At 35.0% G+C, this 10,849-nt stretch overlaps 1 protein-coding gene across 1 annotated transcript in view; it reads right to left on the bottom strand.

Moving 5' to 3' along the window:
• Window positions 1-2,897: 2,897 nt before the first annotated feature.
• The window catches only part of LOC143225776 (band 7 protein AGAP004871-like), a 32,962-nt gene continuing 25,010 nt past the window's right edge, over window positions 2,898-10,849 (bottom strand). The window contains exons 6-8 of the mRNA XM_076455764.1: window positions 10,710-10,765; window positions 7,829-7,907; window positions 2,898-6,702 (exon numbers count right to left, since the gene is read on the bottom strand). Of these exons, the coding sequence (XP_076311879.1) occupies window positions 6,508-6,702; window positions 7,829-7,907; window positions 10,710-10,765 (330 nt within the window). The 3' untranslated portion in view covers window positions 2,898-6,507. The remainder of the gene's footprint in view (window positions 6,703-7,828; window positions 7,908-10,709; window positions 10,766-10,849) is intronic.

Here is a 10,849-nt window from a genome sequence, read left to right as displayed (position 1 = left end):
ACTGCTAAATTAGGGACGGCTAGCACAGATAGCCCTCGAGTAGCTTTGTGCGAAATTCCCAAACAAACAAACTAATAAGTAGATAAATCCAGTGGCAGCTCTTCAGCCAAATCATTCTCAACAGAAGATGTGGTAGAAGTTGACACCTGAGGTTCCGAAGCACATTTATTCAACAGGGAATGGTACCCACGTCTGTCTTTGTGAGTAACTCAGTATCTGAATGCAGAGTCGAAGTTAAGATGATCTAACGGTTTGGACTCTATGGATACGTTCAGTAACATTTCTGTCTTCCACAGACAGACTGCTCCTAGCATCTGTTTTCATGCTGTTGTACCTGCTAATTTCCCGCTCACAGTAATCAGATGTAACTGGAATTATTAATCCAATTGCTGCAAGCTGAGACAGATTTGGAAAAGTTTGACAGGTCTGGTGGATGTATTCCTTGTAGAAGCTTTTCATGTTTCTGTTTTGTGAACATCCTGTTCCATTATATTCCTTAGTAGTAGCCATTCAATCAGTGCCTCATCCTCGTTGACGAAAGGAGAGAAATGCTTGATGAGTTTCTTCAGATTATACTCATCAGATACTGCTCTGCTGTGACATGGGTTAAATATTGAAAAAATGACATGATGTTAGTGTCTGGGAATGCTACTTGTAGTCTTGTGACTACAAGTGACTCAGCAGCTGATCTGTACTTTCCACGTTGTTTATCAATATCTTTGATGTCATGGCATCTGTAAACAGTGTAACCACTGGCATCAGGAGTTTGTGGGAGTTACTTCAGTGCAGTCTGTGTGTAAGGACTAGGGATGTGTACCAGCGACTGAATTGACAGAATTGACCCATCAATAATTGCTTTAGCCTCATCATAAGATAAATTAGCTCTCTCTAGAGATCTTGACAAAAGTCCAAGAATGCCAATAGCGTCAGCCAAAAAGTGTCATCATGACAGCTATAACATGACATTTGCTGGACTACACCATGTAGCCTGGAGTACCACGTTCCATTGCTACGACCTGCAGGCAGCTTATCACAGATGCAATACAGTTGACTAGTGCTTGGATGGAATCATTAAAAGAGAGTCATTGTATGAAGAACACTTGCTTGATTTTGTTGCTTTTCTCTCCATGCAATGCTTTGCTCTTTTCAGAACCCGACACAACTTGGGAGAATATTTCAGGCTTTTTGCAAACTGGTTCAAACCTGAAATGTACTTCACAAGGTATGGCACCTGGTTTGCTGCCTTTTCAGCTGCCAACTGTAATCTGTGTGCTAAACAATGACTTGTTATTATCCAGGGGCATTCCTCATTAAATTTTGTAGCAACACCTGTTTTTATTCCAACCATGACATTTGCACCATCAGTTGCAAGTCCAACCAAGTCAACATCAAATAATCCTCAATCTGCCATGACTGAGCGCATTATGTTTTAGATAGAATCAGCCCCAGTGTTGGTCAGCTCACACACAGCAAGGAATCGACTTGTAACCTCACCTAATGATGAAAGATATCTGATATAAATTATCAGTATAGAGGTGTTTCCTGCATAAGTTGCTTCATCTGCTTCAAGAGCAAAGAATGGGAAAGGCAATGCCCAAAAGTCTGCCTGTATTTCATTCTGAACTACATGATTTAGGGCACTGTACATATCATCCAGAGACTGGCTGTGGGTGAATATGAAGCTCTCTGTTCCATTTGTGACTGAGTCTGTAGTTTCTTTAGAGAGGTCACTCCCTGTTAAAAATATATAAGGAATAAAGAAAAATATTTGAAAGAGTTGGCTAGCTACTTAATTTTTGATAGATATTTTCAAAATGTTTCACTTTTAGAAAATTATCAAATTGCCTTTTGTTTTAAGAAAATGCTGCAGAAAACAGAAAGTATCTTATTAATACAAGAATAAAGAATATTCTCACCTTGAATACTGTAAGTACACACATACACATCAGACAATAATGATTTAACCGAAATATCATTGAGGTTTATTTCTTTGTAGATAAGTACAAAGCTGCACAATGGGTTATCTCTGCTGTATTCACCACGAGTATCGAAACCCGGTTTCTAGCGTTGTAATTCCGCATACGTAGCACTGGGGACTTAACTGCTGTACCGATCCCAGAACAAAAGGTTACTTAAATTACAGTGTGACACGTTTTATTAAAATGTGGTATTTGTTTTTTCTGTACTTTTAATAGTTACAGTCAAATTAAATCAAAGCAATTTAAAGAAAGGAAAAATTAGAACTTTCTGTAACATACCTCTAACGAATCTTAATGTGAAACATCCATTGAAACCTGAATTTATAAGTTCCTTCGCTATAATTTGTTTTTTCGTCAGGTAAATGTCTTCCATAACACAAGGTCAAGACACTTGAAAGGTTACGTAGGTCCCACATGGCCAGATGGTCAAGGCGTTGGACTCGTAATTTGAGGGTTGTGGATTCGAATTTCCCTCATACCAAACATGCTCGCCCTTTCAGACGTGGGGGTGTTATAATTTGAGGGTCGCGGGTTTGAATCCCCCTCACACCAAACATGCTCGCCCTTTCAGCCGTGAAGGTGTTATAATATGACTGTGAATCCCACTATTCGTTGGTAAAAGAGTAGCCCAAGAGGTGTTGGTGGGTGGTGATGTCCAGCTGCCTTTCCTCTTGTCTTACACTACTAAAGTAGAGATAGCTAACGCAAATAGCTCTCGTGTAGCTTTTCGCAAAATTCCAAACAAAACACACGAACAAAACTTAAGTTGTTATGTATGTAAATATTGAAACGAAGGAATAACACATATAGAAAGGTGAGTATGTTTACAGGTATGAATAGATAGAAATAAAATTAGCTGGTATCTGGTGATAATGTATGTATGTATGTGTGTGTGTGTGTGTGTATATATATATGACAAATTAAAACATTCGATCCACATAAAATGCGATAAAAGGTACATGAATTTTATTCCGACTGAGCATGCGCAATTGACCACGCAATAATCTACATGTTTACTAAGAACGTTCTTTTGTATAAGTTACAAAAGTATTCATATCTCTAATACATCTTGTTAACTGGACAACGCTATATATACACACAGAAAGAAAACGAAAGTGGTAAGTAACTTCAATTATTTATAGACTAGGACAACAAATTCCAATGAAAGTTTCTGTGGAAGGTCCACTTTTCACTCTTTTCGAAATCAATTTTTTTTTAAATAAAACAATGTACATATATTTCGAATTACGTCATCGCACGAATCGAAACCCGTGACTCGTTCGAAGCTATACAAACACTTTTCCAAAACTCCATAAGTGAATAAACCAATTTAATGCTGTTTGTTTATTATGTTTGACTATAAATTTACGAAACGTCTCTGCTGAAGTAACTTTGTTATAAATGTAATATATCTTACCAAAATAATTATATTTTATTTCATCTTCTAGTTTGTTCTTGGCGTTTATTATAAAAACGACCTTGGACTAATTTTTAAAGAATGTATCCAGGACAACCTTCTTTAATGACACGATTGTCTTGTAAAATGTTTTTTGATTTAAAAGATTTGTTTTTAACACGTACCGTATTTCTGATCGTTTCTATTAAAGCATTTTACAAAAGCGTTTCGGTTATTTCACCAAATTTTATCATCTCTTATTTGATTATATCCTAATTACAGATAACTTTGTTAATGTCCTTTGTTTATTGTTTGGTTATACTTAAAGAGATCTTTGTTTTATATTTTATTGTTTATTTGTTTATCTATGTTTCTCAACTGTTCGCACAGATGTTGTGATAAAGCAATCTAAATCACATGAATCTATCTGTTTTGACTAAAGGACATTAGCTTTCTATTTGTGTTCAAAAGAGCGATTTTTTTCCTTCTTAAGAGCGAAGCTTTCACAACTATATAACAAATACTAAAAAAGCTTAAAGCACAAAGGTTAGTAAACAAGTTACCTGGAAACGTTTCAAGTTAGCAGTTCTAACCAGAGAATACTAAATAAACAACCTAGAAGAGATGCAAGATAAAACTGGCAAAAGATCTAATTTCTTGCAAGAATACACGTTTTTTTTTTCTCTTTGTGTTTTTAAATTTGTTTTGGTTGTGTAACAGAAGAGAAGTCGTTTCATTATGGAAAGGGTTAACTGGCAGATAATACGCAATCTAATGAAGTAATTTAATATTTCTTGAGAGTTAATGTATCATGAAAACAGTGAAATGATACGTGGCGTTTGGTTGAATCGAGAACCTAACAACGTTGTACGTGACTTTTGGTGGATCCGAGATCCTAGCGGAAAAATACATGGCGTTGGTTGAACCGAAAGCCTAGCAACGTGATATGTGGCGTTGGTTGAACCGAGAACCAAGCAACGTTATACGTGGCGTTGGTTGAACTGAAAGTCTAGCAATGTGATACGTGGCATTGGTTGACCCGGGAACCTAGCAATGTGATACGTGGCATTGGTTGGCCCGGGAGCCAAGCAGTGTGATACGTAGCGTTAGTTGATCCTAAAGCTTAGCAACTTGACTCGTGGCATTGGTTGACCCGAGAGCCTAGCAATGTGATACGAAGCATTGGTTCAGTAGAGAGCCTAGCAACGTTATACGTGGAGTTGGTTGAACAGAGAGTCTAGCGACGTTATACGTCGCTTTTGTATGTAATTAAACAAATAAAAAATATTAATGTTTGTATGTAATATACTCAAAGCACCACCAGGCTTGAATAACACTATGTAACAAAATATTTACTTTTTCTTGTTCCTGGGCAGAAAGTGTTATATCCCAATTTCTTATGCCGAAAGTAAATGGAAAAGACCTATTTTTCTCTGCAAACTTTGCTTTTGTGACCTGGGTAATGAAATTTTCAAATTTACCCATTTTCCAGAACATTCCAGGTAGATTCAATGTTGAGTAGCTGATAGAGAATTTTCTCAAACTTACAAGAATTCAAGAACTTTCCAGAATGTTGTAGAACTTACGATAATTGTCACGAACTTTTTAGGATTTTTTAGAACTTTCCATGGTACTTTATATACAGGGGTTGACCACTCACAGCTTCAGTTTAGTTCTAGCTACCTAGGTGACACATAGACCTATCTGATTTTATCAGAGATGGCTTCAAGAAGCTGCAAGCATTCTCCAGACACAGTTTGCTATGTGCGTGGTCAATTTATCAAGACAAGAACGGAGACGAACTCTGTGACAACATCTGATAAAATGTGTGAAGCTACAAGGAAGCACTGGCTACAACGGACCTAGGTCTCTGTGGGCAGGCAAAATGTGAAATGTGAGCCACAAGTGAACCTCCAGAAGGTGTTGTTCCCATCAATGCACATAAAATTTGGTTTTATGAAACAATTGTCACAGCTCTTGATAAGGAGTCTGCAGCCTTCAAGCACCTTCAAGACTTCTTCCCTAAGTTGTCTGAGGCAAAGGTCAAAGCTGGTGTCTTCGTTGGACCACAAATAAAGAAGATCCTGGAGTGCACAGAATTCCCCAAGAAGCTCAGTAGGAAGGAAAAAAAAGCTTGGGGAAGCTTTGTCGCAGTGGTTCGGGACTTCTGGTGAAGATCTACAGCAAAATGGGCTGCAGAATGTCCCTGAAAGTCCATATCCTTGACGCTCATCTTGATAAATTCAAGGAAAAAGTGGTAGCACACTCAGAGGAGCAAGGCGAGCGCTTCCACCAAGATATACCGTATTTTGAACGCCGCTACCAAGGAGTGTATAACGAAAGCATGAGGAGACTATATTTGGGGACTGATACGTGAAAGTTATTTACATTACAGTCGCAAATCTCGAAAAACTATTCACTTATACAAAAATGTTTAAAACTTTAGTATAAACACATGTAAATCTTGATTCATGTGTTGTTTTAATCAGACCTTATGTAAATGAAAATGTGCAAATTTGCCAGTTTTTACATAGAAAATAGATTAATTTCTAAATTTCATTATAAAGGTCACAAAAGCAAAGTTTGAAGGGAATAATGGCCATTTTATGTACTTTTACAACATAAGCAATTGAGAAATAACGCATACTATCCAGGAATAAAATTTGTGTTACATAGTGTTATCGTTTCTTGTATCATGGTGTTTGGTTTATTGGTGACACTTTTCTAACTAAAACATTACCCTATAGCCAATGGCTCTTCTTACAGTGTTAAACATACAAGAGCCAATCAGAGTCTTATGTATAGAATTTTTAAATATCATAGTTTCCTAATACGTTATGAACAACAGATTAAATAAACACTTACGGAGTTCTTTTGTTTCTTTGAATAAAACTGATAGTAGGTTAAAACTTACTGTTATGCTTAGTTTTAAGCTATGCCTGAAGAACTGTACGATGGAGCATTTCTGATGTTATATCATGTGATCGCTTCTTCATAAAACAGTGTACTGAATACTAACAGAATTAACTTTGTAGGTTAAATGTTCATCAAATGCTGATAACAGATGTCACTAGTTGAGCTTACACGTTAGACAAACAACACATTAAATATTCCTCTCATCTGGAGTTTGACTCATTCTTCCTTCTTCAACAAGCCTCCAATGATGTCCACTGGAAGAGGAAATATGATAGTTGAGTTCTTTTCTGCAGAGATGGAGTTGAGGGTTTGTAAGTATCGCAGCTGCAGAGCGGCAGGGGACTCGGCGATGACGTCAGCAGCTTCTTTCAGAGCCCTGGATGCCTTTTGTTCACCTTCAGCTGCGATGACCTGAGTGACAAGAGATCCAAAGGAAGACCAGTATCAACCCACAGAATTAGTGTCTAATCTATCTTCTTCTCATTATTATAACATACTTACTGTAGTCACAGTATGTGTTCTAAATTTAGCAGAAGTGTTTAGTGAGGTGCTTTTATTCATAAGGTGCCAGTCTCCGGCAAAAGTACATTGTTACGTTCGATCCAATTTCCTCTTTGTTAACCCGAGGATGATCTAAGAAGGTCGAAACATTTTTATCTACTTTATTTTAATAAATGTTTTAATACCCATACCAGCTGTCTTGAGATACATTTTTTCTTCAAGTGGGTTTCTCGTCATCACGAATCACGTATGTTTGATCCAATTTTGACTTTGGTCAGTGGTGCTGAGTGCTTTCCGTTTTAACAAATAATTGATTAAATATTATTATTTGTAAAATAACATTTCACGAGGCAGCAAAATTATTTTCTGTGTATTTGTTTATGTTTCATTTCGTGAATGTTTGGAGATCGTATCTTTTGTGGTTGTGAGACACAAAGAAAGCGATTTAATCGGTGACTGAAATAAGAATATTATATTAAAAATGAGAATTATATTAATATTATAATATAATAATATTATATTAATAGTATGAAGCTGTAATGAACAGACTGTTTAAAATTAAAAACTTATTGAGAATGTTATGCCTTGGTTATAATATCCGTTTAAAGTGACGTCTTCCACTGAAAACAAATAACATTTTCTCATACATTTTTCGACTCTATCTATATGTTAGTTACAATACTCATTAAAGGGATTAGAACCATTGAATGGTTGTTTTTTTTTTACTAAAATGTTTAAATAATCGGGTTAAGTGTTACTTGATGTCTTTGGGATTATCCTAAAAATTACACATGTCTGAGTTGAGACAAAGAAAATTTAGTTTTGGAATTAGTTAAAAACAACTAGTCAGATAAGACAAGACATGGAAGAGATAGCAGTGTATAGAAACTGGCAGAATTAAGTTATAAACGTTGTTTTCTTTCCATGGTGTCAGTTTGAATACAACTTCAAGTGATACCAAATACAGACAGCCCTCGTGTAGCTTTGCGCGAAATTCATAAAGCAAACAAATTAATGATACAAAAACAAAACTCACTTTCGCACGAGCTTCTCTCGTAGCTTCTGCTTCAGCTGCCATGGCACGTTGCAGCTGAACTGGCAATCTTACGTCCTTGCTGTAAGATTCGTGTAAATGAATAACAGTTGAAAAGTAGTAACAAAAATTACGTACATTTAGGAAATTAAAGCTTGTTGTGAAATGAACTTGTGTTTCTTTTAGAACAATAAATATATATATAGTGAATCAAAATTAAAGAATAGCCATGCTTTTAAAAAAAGTTTATTTAAAAGGATTACGTTTCGGGATAGCGTTTTCCGTCAGCTCATATAACTTACAACCAGTTTTCGGTCTTTAAAACTGTAAATAACTTTTAACCCTTTGGGTAATAAATTCGCACATATTACTCGGAGTTTATACAATAAGATATCGTGGATATGACCACAGAATTGTATATAAAAAATATCGTTACTCTGGTTCTGATTTGTAATTAAAAAAGCTGTTTGTGTCCAATGAAATGTCGCGAGTGTAACTGTAAAGTATCGCCATCTATCGATTGAATAGTATATTTCTGCCAAGGCTGGCATAATTTTAGAGCACTAATCTCCCGCCAGGGATAAACACCTTTATAACACAAAGTTGACTACAGGGACCAAATACAAACATTTTCAATTTTAGCAGCTGATAAAACATGGTATACATAAATTAATTTATATGCAAATGAGAGCCTTTTACAACTTATTATATATTCCGTAAAAATATGTGAATTGTCATTGTTTATGTTGAGTATGGTTGGCCGAAAGTGTATACAGTTTTAGGGTTTCTCAGCGGTGACATTCTTCCATGCACGAGACTAATACTAAATAGTTCATTTATGTTGTTTGTGGACAAGATAAACGACTGGAATATTTTAGCAGGCTATGTCTTGTGTCACCAACAGAGAGGTTCAGTTTTGATTTCAAATTTATCGTTTAATGATTTTGTTTTACGACAATCAGTTTTTTCTTTAACTACATAACAGTGTTCTTATTACAATAAAATATTCTTGTGATGCGTTAAATATGCCAGGAAGTGGCGTTTTGAATAATTTTGTTCGTCTTCGAGTTTTAATGTCAGTGATTTGAACTGTGAGTAACTTTAACTTTTTATGTAATAAATTCTCAATATGACTCTCATTTGTACGTAACAAAATTATTTTTGTGTGATAAAAAGTCATGGATATAATTATATGCTGTATCTAATAAACTTGACTCAGCAGATTGCCCAAAGTGGCTTTGCTATAAGAAAACACACACACACTCTAATGATCGTAGCGTCCTCTAGTTCTGTGTTGTATGGTTCTGACAAATTACAGTAACTAAATTCATTTCCAGTAATATTTCTTTCAGAATAATTAGGCATAAGTTTAATGGATAGTGTTGAAACCATCACTCAAATCAAGTAAAAACTGTTGTTTTTATTATGTATATTTGTTAATATGATTATACTTGGTACGTAAGCTTTCTAATCTATCTTACAAACTTTGTTATAGTATAGTTAAATATCTTTGTAATGGTAAGACAGTAGTGTAAATATCTTGTTGTAGTAAGACAGTAGTGTAGATATCTTGTTTTAGTAAGACAGTAGTGTAAATATCTTGTTTTAGTAAGACAGTAGTGCAAATAACTGGTTATGGTAAACCTGTTGTGTAAATAGGAAATGCTAAGTTATTTTAACGTACAAATATAAGAAACAGTGTTTTGGAGATGCGTGTTCTATTAAATCGCAGATTTTTGTGAGTTCTTGACTGGTAGAGATTTAACTTTATATAAAGCTATGATTGGTTGATATGTTCAAACCTCCAACTGACACCATAGCTCAACAAAACTTATTTCAAAATTCTTGACTTAACCGGGCTTCTCTTAGAGTATAGTACAGGAATCTTAAACATTTCTGTTTGTCCTCTCTACACAACGTATTATCTTTATACACTCTTGTTGTTTGTCATTAAGCACAAAGCTATCGAAATACACTTTTCAGCAATATAAATCCGCAGATGTATCTGTGCTACTGAGAGATATTTCATATGCTTAACATGATATTTTAACAAACGTATAATTTTACAGCAAGCTCAACATTTTCCCACTTATTAGAAATCTGTATATCTTCAGAGACAATGACAAGACTAGTAAATGAAAGGTCGTTTTTTGTTCAAGTAAACGAAAGTAAAATTTGAGATGTTTTTAAAACCTAGGATAATATCGCCTGCTCGCTCCTTAGTGGCACAGCGGAATGTCTGCGGACTTACAACGCTAAAAATCGGGTTTTTATACCTGTGGTGAGCAAAGAACAGATAACGCATTGTGTAGCTTTGTGCTTAATAACAAATAAACAAACTCTCTTGCTTATTATGTGCTAGTAAAGAAAAACGAAGAAAGTAGGAAAGGGTATGAAAAAACTGTTTTTTTATATAGAATGTTACTTACGTTTCAGATTTATTAACTGAAAGTATCAAATAAAGTAAGCAGTTGAACTTTTTTTAAAGTAAGCACTTCCGTTAATGTTTGTCCTTCCCTTAAAGTAAGTACTTCCGTAAATGTTTGTCTTACTTCCTTAAAATAAGTACTTCTGTTTATATTTGTCCTTACTTCCCTTAAAGTAAGTACTTCCTTTAATGTGTGTCCTCACTTCCCTTAAAGTAAGTACATCCCTAAATGTTTGTCTTTACTTTTCAAAATAAGTACTTCCGTACATGTTTGTCTTTACTTTCTTAAAGTAAGCACTTCCGTTAATGTATGTCCTTACTTCCATTAAAGTAAGTACATCCGTAAATATTTGTCTCTACTTCTCTTAAAGTACGTATTTCCGTTAATGTTTTGTTGTTTTCACAACGTATACAATACGTTAGATAAGTTTATTCAACAAATATATTGGTACTTACATCTCCACTCTTTCTACCTTTATTCCCCATGCGTCAGTACATTCATCGAGAACACTCTGAAATAAACAAAACAAGCAACGTATCAACAATACTTTGTTTTAGATGGTTTATTACGTTCTATTAAAATTATTCTGAATATA

This window comes from Tachypleus tridentatus, chromosome 1 (assembly GCF_004210375.1).
Source record: "Tachypleus tridentatus isolate NWPU-2018 chromosome 1, ASM421037v1, whole genome shotgun sequence".
Taxonomy (NCBI): Eukaryota; Metazoa; Arthropoda; class Merostomata; order Xiphosura; family Limulidae; genus Tachypleus; species Tachypleus tridentatus.
Note: the sequence above shows the minus strand (reverse complement) of the source record. Positions and strands in the feature narration are given on the sequence as shown.